The sequence below is a fragment of the Odocoileus virginianus genome, chromosome 19 (genome assembly GCF_023699985.2).
Source record: "Odocoileus virginianus isolate 20LAN1187 ecotype Illinois chromosome 19, Ovbor_1.2, whole genome shotgun sequence".
Classification (NCBI taxonomy): domain Eukaryota; kingdom Metazoa; phylum Chordata; class Mammalia; order Artiodactyla; family Cervidae; genus Odocoileus; species Odocoileus virginianus.
Genome location: NC_069692.1, coordinates 14999886 through 15016205, shown reverse-complemented (window position 1 = coordinate 15016205; position 16320 = coordinate 14999886). Strand labels below are relative to the sequence as shown.

The 16320-nt window shown below is 39.5% G+C and overlaps 1 protein-coding gene across 3 annotated transcripts in view; it reads left to right on the top strand.

Annotated features, from left to right (window-relative positions):
- The first annotated feature begins 347 nt into the window (after nucleotides 1-347).
- Nucleotides 348-16320, top strand: part of HSF2 (heat shock transcription factor 2) — a 37284-nt gene continuing 21311 nt past the window's right edge. For 2 of the 3 annotated variants that reach the window (XM_020887659.2, XM_020887658.2), the window contains exon 1: nucleotides 348-542. In XM_020887659.2, the coding sequence (XP_020743318.1) occupies nucleotides 450-542 (93 nt within the window). In that variant the 5' untranslated portion in view covers nucleotides 348-449. Of the gene's footprint in view, nucleotides 543-937; nucleotides 1099-16320 lie in introns of those variants that run through there. The other variant, XM_020887663.2, reaches the window with a different exon arrangement.

The window sequence follows — 16320 nt, the reverse complement described above, 5'->3', positions numbered from 1 at the left end:
GGCTTCCAGCCATAGCCCAATCACCCGAAGATGCTCCCACGTGAAAAAACCAAACACAATCCCTCAAGCTCAAGATCCGCTAAAGCGAGAGCTCCCATATAAAAGGCGAATGAGAGGGCAGCGCCCCCCTTTTGCTCCCACCCCTCCCCGCCTGCAGCATCCAATCGCGTTTCTCTGTTGTGCGGTCGGCTCCTGGCATTGGCCGGGAACGGGACCCGCGCGGGACCAGTGCGCACGGGCCGAACTGGAGACTTGTCCGTCACGTGCGGCTGCCCGGCCACCCCGCCTCACAGCGCGCCTGGCGGGGCCGGGGAGGGGGCGGGGCCCGGGAGCTGCTGCGCCTGCGTTGTGGGCGTTCTCGGGGAGCAGCTGCCGCCGCTGCCGCCGCCGCCTCCGCCGCTACCGCCGCGTTTGGGTGTAGAATTTGGAATTCCTGAGCCTCGTTAACAATGAAGCAGAGTTCGAACGTGCCGGCTTTCCTCAGCAAGCTGTGGACGCTTGTGGAGGAAACTCACACCAACGAGTTTATCACCTGGAGTCAGGTAAGGGTGAGGGCACCGCGGCCTCCGAACCCCCTGACTAACGTCCTCCTCTCTCGCTCTCTCCCGCGGGGCTGTCTCTCGCGGCCTGCGGCTCGACGCCCTCTGCGAGGGCCCGCGGCGCGGGGGCGGCAGGGTGGCGCGGGCCTCGGCGCGCGGCCTCGCGGGGGACCACGGTATTGTTCGCGCGGGGAGCCGCGGGGGTCCCGGCCGGCGCCGCGGGCTCAGGCCGCGGTGGGGGAGGGGCGGCCCGCGCGGGGCTCCGCGGCCCGGGAGACCCCGTAACGGTCCGGCCCGGGCGGCGTTCGGAACCGGCCCGGCGGAGCCAGGGCGGCCGACGAGCCCAGGGCGCGGGAGCCACGTTACTGCACACTCATCCTCCGTCCTCCCGCCCGGCTCGGGGCTGCGGCTCGCTGGGGGCCGGGCAACCCGGCCGGGATCTTCGACGCGGGGTTTCTGCGAGGCAGTCTTCACCTCCGCGACCTGATTCTCGTCCCTGAAAACCGACACACAGCCCGCCTCGCATCTGAGATCATTGTGGGGACGGCATTGCTTATCAGTAGGTTTAAAAAATACCATGTTATAGAAAATGACACATTGTTCTTTGACGATTCTGAGCCATTTGTGTAAATTGATTTTTTAAATGATTATTTTAATGAAAGTGCGAATAGACAGGTGCTGAGTAACATAGTGAAGAGCAAAAACGAATCACTAAATTTCACTATAAACAGTTGCCGGCAGTGTAGTATATAGATGCCTTGACAATTGATTTGATCCCGGTTCTGCCACTAAACAGGCTTCTTATCTCACCTGGCCCAAGTGTCTGAGGAATGGTTTACCTGGTTACTCCAAGACCCCCCTCTAGTTCCACATACTGATTATAATTAGAATGATTATTACGTAAACAGAGCGTTTGCGTTAGAATATTAAGCTATGGAATCATTTTGTGAAAGGGAGTGGAGTTCTCTTATGGTAGATACTCATCTATTTTGGATATTACCTTGTTTTAGAGGTCTGGAAAAGAGTAAGTGAAAACTACCTGCACAGTGCCTGACACCTGTTAGGTGCTGAGTAAATGTTATCTTACCTTTTGCTCCCTTCTTTATTTCTTTCCTCTATTTTCAGTTTTATTATTTACTTTCATCTTGACAGAGGACAGTATATTGAGTTTGGCTACTCAATATACCATATTCTGCCTTATATTGCTGTCATTTGTTCATTTTCTTTATCTCTCTCTAGGACCTAATTTTCCTCAAGGTCAATATCAGGAACTGGATGTTGTATATAAAACATTTGATGAATTCTGTGCAATTGTAAAAAGAAGGGGTGAAAATAAGGAAGCCAGCCGCCAATATACACTTAAAAATAAACATATGTCTCATGCTTTTCATCAGTCATAAGGATTAAAAGTTGACAAGGATGGATCAGCACTGACTGCTGTTACTCAGCTTTGTGCATGTAAGAGATTGAACTGAGAGTCTGCCCACTCCCGGCTGACTTTATCACACCTATTTGTCTTGGATGTGCCTTGTTTTTATTGCCAAGAAATGGTACCTAAATATATTTGTAATTGGTCTTAATTAAGGTGTATTATGTCAGTGGCAGGTCTAATAGATTGGCATAGGTCAGAAATGTTTTAATAGTTTTTGGGGGGGCAATATCAAATGTGTGGAGTTTAATGCTGGTACTCAGTCGCTCAGTCATGTCCAAGTGTGTGTGACCCCATGGACTGCAGCCCTTCAGGCTCCTCTGTCCTTTGGAATTTTCCAAGCAAGGATTCTGAATCGGGTTGCCATTTCCTACTCCAGGGGATCTTCCTGATTCAACCCAGAGATCAAATCCACGTCTCCTGCATTGGCAGGCAGATTCTTTACCACTACTCTACCTGGGAAGCCCCCGGTAGAGTTTCATACTAATCCATAAAAGCATCATTTTATGAATTTTAAGCCAAATAAACAAGCCACTTAAAAATCATTTTTAGTTTTTCCATTAAGTCTAAGCTTCTCTTTTAGCTACTCATTTTCTAATACATGGTGGGACAATTAAAACAAATTCAGTGAGGGAAGGGAACAGTATCTGTGTCAAGGGACACAGTAGGTACTTAGTGTTTGATGAAACAGTGGAAGTCTATGGACTATGTAGTGGAAGTGGTAGGAAAGATAAAGGTAGAATGATGCTTGAAAAGAATTCTAAAAGATTATCTGGTTTAGTCTCATCATTATATAGATGAGGATTGAGACTTAGGCAGGTTAGATTATTTATCTGTAAATACAAAGCCATTATTGGAGGTAGGGTTCTAATACAGATTTCTGATCTCCCAGATCATTTTCCATCAATAGCACTGCATGTAATACAAATTGTTAGAATATTTAGTCTTATATCAAAATGTTACTTCCACAAGTCAGTGGACAATTCTGGATTAATGTTGTCTAGGGCTAAGCATAGGAAAGCTGTCTTACACTCCCACAGATTTTTCCAAAAACAGTGTTAACAATGAAAGGTAAAACTTGAATTGAACAATGATGCTACATGGAAAAACCAAAATAATTTACTCTTCATCTTTTAAAAGTTGCTATTTATGGTTGTTTCTGGTTTCCTTCAAACTTGTTTTGCTGGACTTCTGTTGAGGTAATTTAGCATTTATACTATCTGAGTGAAAATCATATTAAGACTTTTTAGAAATAGCAGATGTTTTGGAAACCAGGCAGTCTTTTATGCAATTGTTTTCACTTGTGGAAAATAATTTACTCCTGTAGATTGAGTATAAGGCAAGGGGAGAAAACTCTTACCAACTACAGTTTGAAAAGTTGGGCTTAATATTCCTGAAGACTTACATAGCTTTAATTTTCGTTGAAATTTGTAATATGACATAAATGAAATATCCCCACTCATGTCATTTATTTAAAAAATCAATATTCTCACCAATCAAAATTATACTGTTATAGACTCATTGTACATCCCCCAAGGTTCCTCATTGATATTTCTCTTTCTTTTCTTTTTTGTTTGTTCTTACATTGCATATAACTTCAAAGTTTTATGTAGCTATTTTGGCTCTGATGAGAAGTCTGTTATCAGAATCAAGGACAGAGATAGTACTGTCGGACAAATTAAAACTGTTTTGAACGTGACAGAGCCCTAAACAGAAAGCACAGGTTTAGCTTGGTAGCAACTGGGGAAACTTGATATTCAGGGACAAGAGGTTGTGGAGGTTGAATGGAAGTACTTGCCATTGATAGTGAGGAACAGCCTTTACTGTTACTGATACATGATACTCAGTGTGTGTTGAAGTGAAGCAGTATTAGAAAAGGAAAGAACTGGAGGTCATTGTTTTACCAGTGTTGTTAGCTTTGTCTCAGTTCTTCAGGTTGCTTGAGAATACCAAGAAGTGATTTCCACCAAAGACTTCTTACTCATTTGTTTCACCTTTTTGTGCCCTATGGCAGTTTCTGTTTCCCTATCCATCTCAAGTCAGCAGAAACAAATCAAGGAAATAAGAGGGAAATGAAGCAAAACTAAAATTTGTCCAGTGTCTCCTACTTGTTTCAGATGAATTTGAATAATAGATCCTTAGATTTACCAATGTTAGGGTATTGTTTTGAACTTCCCAGCAAACATTGTATTATTACAGTATTCTCCAGCGAAAACAAGAAAGGCCACAAATATGGCAGAATAGAGGTTAAATCCACTTTAGATGAGCCTATTGAAAAGTTGACCGATTCATTGGCAAGTGCTTTTTTATTGTATACGTAAGAGAGAATGGGACTTCCAAGGTGATGCTAGTGGTGAAGAGCCCACCTGCCAATGCAGGAGACAGAAGAGACACGAGTTCAATCCCTGGGGTCAGGGAGATCCCTTGGAGAAGGGCTTGGCAGCCCACTCCAGCATTCTTGACTGGAGAATCCCATTGTCAGAGGAGCCTGGCAGGCTGCATCCCATAGGATCCCAAAGACTCGGACACAACTGAAGCAGCTTAGCATACATGCACGCAAGAGAATGAGCTAGAGACTCACAAGGAATTGGTAAACATTAAGAAATTATAGACTAGTTGTTTAAAAATAATACCAATTTCTGTTTTGAAAACTGTTTTAGAATAATGGGGCTGAAGTATTATTATTAAAAGTATTTTGGACATTTTTAACCACGAGTACCAATCTTAGCAGAAACAGTTATGACTACTCTTTGGAAACTTTAGGTAAGGCCTGAAGAAAGGTTACCATCCTTCCCACCCTTTTGAGTCGTAGTGGCTTTTTGTACCTTGTAAAATGTATCAGGAGAGTTCTGTGTTACATTGCTTAAACTTACAAGTTTAAACAGCCGTAAGGTGGAATTTTTGCATTCAAAGAGCTTATTTACTAATTTTGAAGTAGAGACTGAAGGAATACCATAAACAGAGACACAAAACAATATGAGTGAGTTAGGGTTGTGTGTGTTTGAGAGAGAAAGCAGATATAAACTAGAGGCATTCATCTTTTTATTTGTTATATGTAATCCAAGAGTTGAAATTATAAAAATATAATTTGGTCCACTGTGACCAAAGACTCATCATTCAGTCACTCCCAAGTAGTAGTTGTGAATCTGTTATGACAAGACAGTGTGCCTAGGTAGTAGGAATTCATTCAGTAGTGAAAAAAACTAGCAGTCTTTATGGAGCTTTCATTTTAATGAAGGACACTGGTAATTAAAAAGTAAGCAAACACAGATACTATAATAATATAATTTCAGTTAGTGATAAGTAACAAAATAAAGCAGCGGAAGGAGAATGTATCAGTTTAATTAGGAGACAGAAGTCACAAGTATTTTGAACAGAGGAAAGTTTAATAGGATTAACTAACTATATCAGGAAAATAAGGAAAACTCTCAAGAATATAAGAGTAGTAGTTTTAAGAAGCAACCATCACTGATAGACTTAAGATCCAGTGCCCAAGTAAGAGCCCTTCCCCCCAAGTTCTGAGACCTTGTAGGAGAGGGACTATCTCCATACAATATCTCACTGAATGCCAGAGAAGTCACTGATATCACACTCATGGAACTTACTAGAAATCCATCCTTCAGAACTTGTGGGAAATATGCCTTTTAGGGCAGGGGTTGGCAGATTATGGTCTGTGAGCCAACCATCTGTTTTATAAGTAAAATTTATTTGGAATACAGCCAAGCTCCCTGGATTTACTTACTGTAGTTGCTTTCTTGTTACAGGGGCAGAGTTCTGACTTTATGACCTGCAAGCCTAAAATATTTATTATCTAAACCTTTAAGAATATGCTTATCTGTCTGTGCTCTAGAGTACCGAAGAAAGGTGTTCATGGGGAGATGTCTGGCCAGAGTTACAATTTGAAGCCTCCTGAAGGAAAGGGAGTGTTGGAGGAAGCTGGCCTTAGGGTGCTTCTGCTGCCCATGCACTGCAAGAGCTATGTGCTGGAGAACCTACACAGCAGGAACATGCTAAGTTCACACTGAAACCAGGAGGGGAAGCCCCTTCCTCTTGTAATATCTGTCTAGTATCTTCTATGACAACGCTTAACATCTTCACAAAAAATAAAGATACGTAAGACTCAGCTCCATATTTGCAGAGCAGACACTAAAGAATGAATTTGGAGCAGTAAATTCATGACTAATCTGTAAAATGACTGGAATTTATTATATTTTAAATAGAGTGATGAGAAAGCCTCTTTGGAGAGGTGACATTTGAGCAGAGATCTGAATGATAAGAAAAGATAGGCCAGATAAACAAAAGGGAATGGCATATGTAAAGACCTTGGGCATGGCGTGTTCATACAATTGCAGAAGGCACATGTGGTTGGATTTTCTTTAGATATGAGAGAGAGGTCAGAGAGGTAGGCAGAAGCAGATGGTATAGGGCCTTAGGGCATGGTAAGGAGATTGGAAATGAGGGAACTAGGTAGAAGACATAGTTTTCCACTTTGGTATCAAAAATAGTGTGGCCGAGACTAGAATAATAGCAGTGGAGGTGGTGAGAAACTTTTGGATATAATGTCTACATTGAAAGCAAAGTCACAGAACTTACTGGTAAATTTGTCTGGAGTTGAGGAGTAGAAAAGAATTAGAATGACTCATATATGTAGTCTGAGCAAAGGATAGATGGTGGTACCATTTGCTGAGATGTGGAAAGATTCAGAGAAGTACAAGTGGGATTCTTTTTGGCCACGTTAACTTTGAGATTACAAATAGATTTCTAGTATTACTTTAAGAGAGTTCTGTTTTGCTTGCATTTTACTGACCATACTCAGTCATATGGTCACACCTTATTTCAGAGTAGGTAGGGAGCTGCGGAGCTGGAAAGGAGAACAACATGAATGACTTCATATAAAACTGGCAATTCCAGGTGGAGTTTGGAGCATACGGGTGGTAAAGCCATGGGACTGGATGAGATCATCCAGCAAGACGAATGAAGATCGAAGGACCGGAGAGATAGGGTATTCCAGTACTTAGAGAGTATAAAGGCAAAAAACCAAAACAGCAAAAGAGATTGAGAAGGGATGGTAAGAAAGGAGGAAACACAAGGGAGTGAGGTCATATCAGTTAATGGAAGAAAATAGTTTCAAGAAAGAGATGATCAACGATTTCAAATGCTGTTATGAATAGCCTTATATATCTCTTATGGCGTATATAAGCAGACATTTCTCTAAGGTAGTTTGAAGAGTGGAATTTATGGAAAATAAGATATGAAATGTTCAACTTCAAGATCAAATTATTTTCCAAAGTCAATTCATCTTGTACTCCTATGAGCCATGCATGAGATTTTCCATTAATTTGTCTCTTCAAAACTTGGTGTTCTCATTTTTCTGAATTTTTACCTATCTAGTGAGTATAAAATATTATTTCAGTGAGGTTATATTTCCCTGATAATGTGTTCAAACATCTTTTCATATTTATTGGCCATCTGTGTTTCCTGTTGCATGAAATGTTTGACCATTTTTCTGTTGGGTGGTTTATCTATTATTATTTGTAGAAATTTCTTGTAATTCTGTGTATTTTTTGAATGTGTGTGTTGCCTATGCCTTCTCCTGGTTGTGGCTTGTCTTTTTTTTTCTTTTTTTTATTTTGATAAGTTCTTAATTTTAGTATGATATATCCACCTTTTTGTGGTTCACAGTTTTCATTTTTTCAGGATGTTTTTGCTTACTTGCCCCAAAGAGAGAGAGATACTTTTCCATCTCTCTTTTTTTTTTCTTTTGAAAGTTTTAAAGGTTGTACCTAAATCTTTAATTCACCTGGAATTGATTTTTGTTTTATCCATTTCATTGTTTTCCACATAAATATTTAGTAGTTTTAACCCCCTTTTTGAGTAGTTTCTTCTTCCTCTAGTGATTTGTGTTGCTACCTGTCTTATAAGCAAAATTATATGTAGATAAATTGTGTTTTTGGGGTCTAGGTTCTCTATTTTGTTCCATTGGATAATTTATCCTTTTTCCCATATGTCTTATTTACTGTAGCTCTGTAAAAAGTCTTGCTTTTGGGAGGGCAACCTAGTCTTAGGAGTGTCTTGACTGCTCTTTCTCTTCCATATATGTTTTAAAATCATGTTCTATTAAAAAAAATCTATTAGGAGTTTTAATTGAAATTATACTGAGAAGTATAGATCAGATTAGGGAAAATAATATGTTTATGATATTGAGTAGTCCCATGAACAGGGCGTTTTTCTAAATTCATTTATTGCTTAATAAAGTTTTATGTTTATTGCAGTTAGGTCTTATACATCTTTGTTAGACTTTATAGATATTTTATATTCTGTATAGATATTTTACACAATAAAATATAGATATTTTATAATACATAATTATATGTATTAATAGGTATAGATAATATATAACATAATAATATATAATAGATATTCTATAACATCATTTATAATATATCTGAATCAGTTCAGTTCAGTCGCTCAGTCGTGTCCGACTCTTTGCAACCCCGTGAATTGCAGCACGCCAGGCCTCCCTGTCCATGACAAACTCCCGGAGTTATATCTAAATAAAGCTAAAAATAAAATATAGGTATTTTATATTCAATTTTATTTAAAATAAATTGAACTATTGCTGGTGATTAGAAATACAAGTAACGTTTGTATATTGATAATAAACCAGTCAGCTAATCATTTTACTGATTTGGATTCTGTGAGTGTACATCCATAAGCATCTGGATATGACAGTTTTGTTCTTTAAATTATTAGCTGTTAGAATTGAGGGTTTTTAATTTACCATATTGGTATTGATAACAAAATTAATTGGGTAACTTAGAGGGCACAGGGCATGCCAGGATGGAAAATACAGGGAAGAGTTGATGTTGGGGGAGTAGGATGATAGGTTTGAAATAGACAATAGGTTGAGAACATTATCTCAATATTAAAGAACATTGAGTTCTGTAACTCAGTAAGTTAAAGAACATGGTGTATAAATGTTAGCGATTGATAGTTCAAGGGGGAAATTTGATATGGTTCAGGGGCAGAGGCATAGATGTGATAATTATTATATGTAATAAGGTTAGTAATTAGATACACTGGTGTGGCTGAGATTGCCTAAGGAAAGAGTATAAAGGTATCATGATAAAGGATAGAAACTTGAAAAACAAACTTCCTCTTGATAGGTGGAAGACAAATGAAATATGAGAGATAGGAGACCCAATGTATAGTTTGAAAGCCATAAGAGCAGAGGATTTAAGGAGGGGAGTGTCTGTAGTGCCAAATGAAATGCTACAGAGAGGTGTAGGAAGTTGAGAACTGAAAAGAGGGTATTGAACTTGATGTTTGACATTTTAGAAAAAACAGTTTCAGTAAACTGAGAAAAACTGAAGGCAGTTTTTAGTGAGAGTAAGTAGATGGTCCTGAATTGGAGAAGGAAGTTTTATGTAGTGAATAAAAAGACAGATGGGGTTGGTAAGAAGTCAAAGGTAGAGAGAAAGTCCTTTTAAGATAGAGAAAGATGTATGCACTTTTAAATTTTAATAGCTACTTGCTAATAACATTGGTTATTGCTAAACTTAAAATTTTGCTGATCTAATAAGTGAAAAATCATTATTTGTTTTCTTGTACATTCTATTATGTATGAGACTCTACCTTCTTCCCTTGCTTATATCGTATTTGCCAGATATGTTATTTGCACTGCTATATGTAAGAAGGGTTAGGGATTGGGGGCAGGAGGAGAAGGGGACGACAGAGGATGAGATGGCTGGATGGCATCACTGACTTGATGGGCATGGGTTTGAGTGAACTCCGGGAGTTGGTGATGGACAGGGAGGCCGGGCGTGCTGCGATTCATGGGGTCGCAAAGAGTCAGACACGACTGAGCCGCTGAACTGACTGACTGAACTGATGTAAGAAGGACTGAGAGATGTAGTTGTAGCATGAAACAAAACTGTGCTGTTAGTACGAAATTGGAGCATCATCCATGTTGTTGCAAGTGGCAGGATTGCTTTCATTTTTTAAGACTGAGCAGTTTCATTCTGGATAAAATATGTATATGTGTAATATATATATATATATATTACAGTTTATTTATCCATCCTTTGACAGTCACTTAGGTTGTTTTTGTAAAGTTATTGTGAATAATGCTGCAGTGAACACAGGAGCACACATATCTCTTAAACATATTGATTTCATTTCCTTTGGGTGTATACTCAGAAGAGGGCCCCTTGATCATATAGTAGTTCTGGTACTATAAAACATACAGTACCATTTTCCATAATGACATTAGCAATTTACATTCCCACCAACAGTGCACAAGGGCTCTGTTTTCTCTACATTTCACACCAACACTTGTTATTTTCTTAAAAAAACCTTTTTTTAGTAGTAGCCATCCTGACAAGTGTAGATCAGAACAAACTGTGGAAAATTCTTAGAGATGGGCATACCAGACCACCTGACCTGCCTCCTGAGAAACCTGTATGCAGGTCAAGAAACAACAGTTACAACCGGACACGAAACAATGGACTGGTTCCAAATTGAGAAAGGAGTACATCAAGGCTGTATGTTGTCACCTTGCTTATTTAACATATATGCAGAGTACATCCTGTGAAATGCCAGGCTGGATGAAGCACAAGCTAGAATCAAGATTGTGGAGAGAAATATCAATAACCTCAGATATGCAGATGATACCACCTTTATGGCAGAAAGCAGAGAGGAGTTAAAGAACCTGTTGATGAAGGTGAAAGAGGAGAGTGAAAAAGCTGGCTTAAAACTCAACATTCAAAAAACAAAGACCATGACATCTGGTCCCATCACTTCATGGCAAATAGATGGGGAAACAATGGAAACAGTGACAGACTTTATTTTCTTGGACTCCAAAATCACTGTGGATGGTGACTGCAGCCTTGAAATTAAAAGACACTTGCTCCATGGAAGAAAAACAATGACAAACATAGACAGCATGTTTAAAAGCAGAGGTATTACTTTGCTTTCAAAGGTCTGTATAGTGAAAGCTGTGGTTTTTCCAGTAGTCATGTACGGATGTGTGTGCTGGACGGTGAAAAAGGCTGAGCACCGAAGAATTGATGCCTTCAGACTGTGGTGCTGGAGAAGACTGGAGAGTCCCTTAGACTGCAAGGAGATCAAACCAGTTAGTCCTAAAGGAAAGCATCCCTGAATATTCATTGAAAGGACTGATGCTGAAGCTCTGCTAGTTTGACTGTCTGATGTGAAGAGGCAACTCATTGGAAAAGACCCTGCTGCTGAGAAAGATTGAGGGCAGGAGGATAAGTGGGCGACAGAAGATGAGATGGTTGTATGGCATCACCAACTCAATGAACATGAGTTTGAGCAAACTCCAGGAGATGGTGATTGACAGGGAGGCCTGGCGTGCTGCAGTCCATGGGGTTGCAAAGAGTTGGACATGACTGACGACTGAAAACAGCAACAATCCTGAGAAGTACAGGGTAATACCTCATTGTGGTTTTGATTTGCATCTCCCTGATAATTAGTGCATGCTAGGAAAAGCTTTTTAGGTTGGTGAATTAGCTTGGCTGTAATAGTTATTTCACCATGTGTGAGAATATATGTCAAATCATCATACACACCTTGTTGTTTAGTTGCTAAATCATACCTGACTCATTTGCGATCCCACGGACTGTAGCCCGCCAGGCTCCTCTGTCCATGGGATTCTCCAGGTAAGAGTTCTGGAGTTGGTTGCCATTTCCTACTTCAGGGGATCTTCCTAACCCAGGGACTGAACCCGTGTCTCCTGCATTGTCAGGTGGATTCTTTACCATTGAGCCACCACGGAAGCCCACTCATGTACACCTTAAATATATACAGTTTTAGTTTTAAAAATAAGAAAGTAGAGAAATCTGAACATAGGGTAGGCAGCTGGAAGTCTCTATGAATAAATTTTTTAATTTTTACCTTTAGGACTTCTGTTTTTTTTTTTTTTTAAATGGTGCTTTCAGAAGCTTGGTTATAAAAAGTGATGTGGCTTCCAGTTATCAGTGAGCCTCTATTTTTTTCCTTCCAAATGGAAAGTTTATTAACTAATCCTTTTTCTCTTAATTTTTCCTCCTGATTTGAATGCTGCCCTTAATTATTACTTATCAAATTCTCAGATGGATTTGTTGCTGCTTCTGTTCTCTCTAGTCTGTCCATTCAGCTATTCCAACTTTAGTATCCATCTTTAGTGTCAAATTTTGAAAACACTATAATTCTGTTATCTGTATAGGATAGGGTTAACATCTCTCTCTCCATTGTTTTCAGTATTTTCTTGCCTATTTGTTACATAATTATCTTTATGAAATGAACTTTAGTGCCTAGTATTTGGTCATGTTAGCACCTCTTCATCTTGTCTCCAAAACTTTTTTTTTAAATTGAGACAGAATTTAATGTATTGGTCAACTTAAGGAGACTTGACATCTTTATAACACTATTTGAACCTCTGTAATTTTTTCTTAAAGGTCCTGTTTTGTTTTTGAAGTTTTTATTTATTTGGCTGTGTTGGGTCTTAGTTGCAGCCTGTGGGATCGCTCTTTGTGGTACACAGATTCTGTAGTTGTGGCATGAGGGCCCAGTAGTTGACCCATGCAGGCTTAGTTGCTCCTCGGCATGTGGGATCTTAGTTCCCTGTCTTGGGATCCATCTCCTGAAATTCAAGGTGAATTCCTATCCACTGGACCACCATGGAAGTCCCACTCTTGTGTATTTTTAAAATTTATTTTTGAATACTTGAATTTTTATACTATTGGAATCTTTATTCCATTTTAATTTGAAATTAACTGTTTTTACCATTTGTAACCATTTTAACCATTTTTAAATCTACAGTTCAGTGATATTAAATTCATTCACTGGTTATGTGATCATCACTACCATCCATCTCCAAAATGTTTTTCATTTTCTCAGACTGAAACTTTGTACTCGTTGGATAATAATTTCCAGTACCCTCCTTCTTAGCCCTTGGTAACCATTCTTCTTTCTGTCTCTGTGAAATTGAGTACTCCAGATACCTCAGGTAAGTGGAATGATACAGTGTTTGTCCTCTTGTGACCAGTTTAATTCAGCATAATGTCTTCAAGGTTCATTCACATTGTGGCACATGTCCTTCCTTTTTAAAGATGAATAATAGTCCATTGTACGTATGTGTGTACCACATTTTGTTAATCTGTTCGTCTCTCAGTGGACGTTTGGGTTTCTTCCACCTTTTGACCATTGTGAATAATGCTACTATGAACATATGTGTACAAGTACCTTTTTTGAATCCCTGCTTTTAATTCTTTTGGATATATTGGTCATTACCAATACCAACAAAAATGTTTAATTTTTTAAGGAACCACCATACTGTTTTCCACAGTAGCTGCACTATTTTATATTCCCACTAGAAGTACACAAGGGTTCCCGTTTCTCCACATCCTCACCAACAATTATTTTCTAGGTTTTTGGTTTTTTTTTTTTAAAGAGCCATTCTAATGAGTGAAATGGTATTTCATTGTGGCTTTGGTTTTTATTTCCCTGATGATTAGTGATACCAGGCATCTTCTTATTTGTTTATTGGCCATTTGTATATATTTTTTTGAAACAGTGTCTATTCAAGTCATTTGTTGTTGTTTAGCGGCTAAGTCATGTCCAACTCATCGTGTCCATGGACTATAGCCCACCAGGCTCTTCTGATTCATGGGATTTCCCAGGCAGAAGTACTGGAGTGGGTTGCCATTTCCTTCTCCAGGGGGTCTTGCTGACTCAAGGACCGAACCCAAGTCTCTTGCATTGGCAGGTGGATTCTTTACCATTGAGCCACCAGGGAAGCCCATTCAAGTCCTTGCCCGTTCCTAATCAGGTAGTTTATTTTTTGTTGTTGAGTTATAGGAGTTTTTTTTAAAATAATTGTTAAGGATATTAATCCCTTGTCAGATACATGATTTGCAAATCATTTTTCTGATTTTGTGGGTTGTCCTTTCACTCTCTTAATAGTGTTCTTTACATAGAAGTTTGTAAGTTTGAAATAGCCCCATTTGTCTCTTTTTGCTTTTGTTGCCTGTGCTTTCGGTGTTACCTGAGAAATTATTGCCAGATACATTGTTATGAAGCTTTTCCTCTTGTGTTCTCTTGTGTTTTTTCTTAAGATTTATGTAGTTTTAGCTGTCATGTTTAAGCCTTTGATCTGTTTTGAGTTGATTTTTATATGTGGTATGAGGTGAGGAGTCAACTTCATTATTTTGCATGTGAGGACCTAGTTTTACCAATGTTGTTTGTTGAAAAGGCTGTTCTTTCTCTGTTGAATTATCTTGGCACCCTTGTCAGAAATTCTTGGGCTGTATATATGAGGGTTTATTTCTAGGCTCTTTATTCTATTTCATTGGTCAGTCTGTCTTTATGCCAGTACCATACTGTTTTTGGTTATTGAGGAAGAAGTTTCAAATTTTTTATTTTTATATAGAAAAATACTAGTGATTTTATTTTTTTAATTTTTATTTTAAATTAGAACATAGTTGATTAACAATATCCTGTTAGTTTCAGGTGTACAGAAAGTGATTCAGTCATACACGTATTTATTGTTCAGATTTTTTTCCCATTTAGGTTGTCACATTGACTCAGATGGTAAAGATCTGCCTGCAGTGCATAAAGACCCACATTTGATCCCTGGGTGGGGAAGAGCCTCTGAAGAAGGGAATGGCAACCCACTCCAGTATTCTTGCCTGGAGAATGCCATGGACAGAGGAGCCTGGTGGGCTACAGTCTATGGGGTTTCAAAGACTTGGACACGACTGAGCGACTAAGCACACACATGCATTCTTCTTCAGATTTTTTTCCCATTTAGATTGTTATGTAATATTGAGTATAGTTCCCTGCACTATACAGTAAGTTCTTGTTGGTTATCTTTTAAATATAGTAGTGTGTACATGTCAATCCCCAAATTCCAATCTGTCCCCCCCCCCTTACCCCATAACCGTAAATTCATTCTCTTAAGTCTATGAGTTTGCTTCTGTCTTAAAAAAGTTCATTGTACCATTTTTTTTTTTTTAGATTCCACATACAAGTGCTATCATATAGTATTTATCTTTCCTTGTCTGACTTAGTATAGTAATCTCCAGGTCCATCCATGTTGCTGCAAATGGTGTTATTTCATTGTTTTAATGGCTGAGTAATAGCCATTTTATATAGGTGCCACATCTTTATCCATTTGTTTGTTATGGACATTAGGTTGTTTCCGTATCTTAGCTGTTGTAAATAGTGCTGCAGTGAATATTACTTGCTGTTTATTTTATATTTATTTTAGGCTCTAGAAATGATGTTAGACAAAAAACAAATTTGAGCGATTTTTCTATTCCAGTTCAAAATGGGTCATAAAGCAGCAGAGACAGCTCACAACATCAACAACACATTTGGCCTAGGAACTGCTAACAAAGGAAATGGCAACCCACTCCAGTACTCTTGCCTGGAAAATTCCATGGATGGGGGAGCCTGGTAGGCTGCAGTCCATGGGGTCGCAAAGAGTCAGACATGACTGAGCGACTTCACTTTTCTTTCTATAGTTCCTTTTGGAGAAGGAAATGGCAACCCACTCCAGTGTTCTTGCCTGGAGAATCCCATGGACGGAGGGGCCTGGTGGGCTGCTGTCTGTGGGGCTGCAAAGAGTCGGGACATGGCTAAGAAACTAACACACACACACACACACACATACAGTGCAGTGGTGGTTCAAGAACTTTTGTAAAGGAGACGAAAGCTTTGAAGGTGAGGAGCATAGTGGCTGGCCATTGGAAGTTGACAGGGACCAGTTGAGAGCCATCATCAAAGCTGATCCTCTTACAGCTACACAAGCAATTGTCAAAGAACTCCACATCAATCATCTGTGTGGTCGTTTGGCATTTGAAGCAAATTGGAACGGTGAGAAAGCTCAATAAGTGTGTGCTTCATGAGCTGACCACAAATCAAAAAAAAATCATCATTTTAAAGTATTGTTGTCTTTCATTCTAAGCAACAACAATGAACCATTTCTCGATCGGATTATGAGGTACGGCAAAAGGTGGTTTTATACAACAACCAGTGATGACCAGCTCAGTGGTTGGACTGAGGAGAAGCTCCAAAGTCCTTCCCAAAGCCAAACTTGCCCCTGAAAAAGGTCATGGTTACTGTTTGGTGGTCTGCTGCCCATCTAATCCACGACAGCTTTTTGGATCCTGGCGAAACCATTACATCTGAGAAGTGTACTCAGCAAATTGACGCGATTCACGGAACACTGCAGTGCCTGCAGCTGGCATTGGTCAACAGAATGGGCCCAGGTCTTCTCCAGGACAGTGCCTGACCACACATCACACAACCAGCACTTCAAAAGTTGAACAAATTGGGCTATGAAGTTTT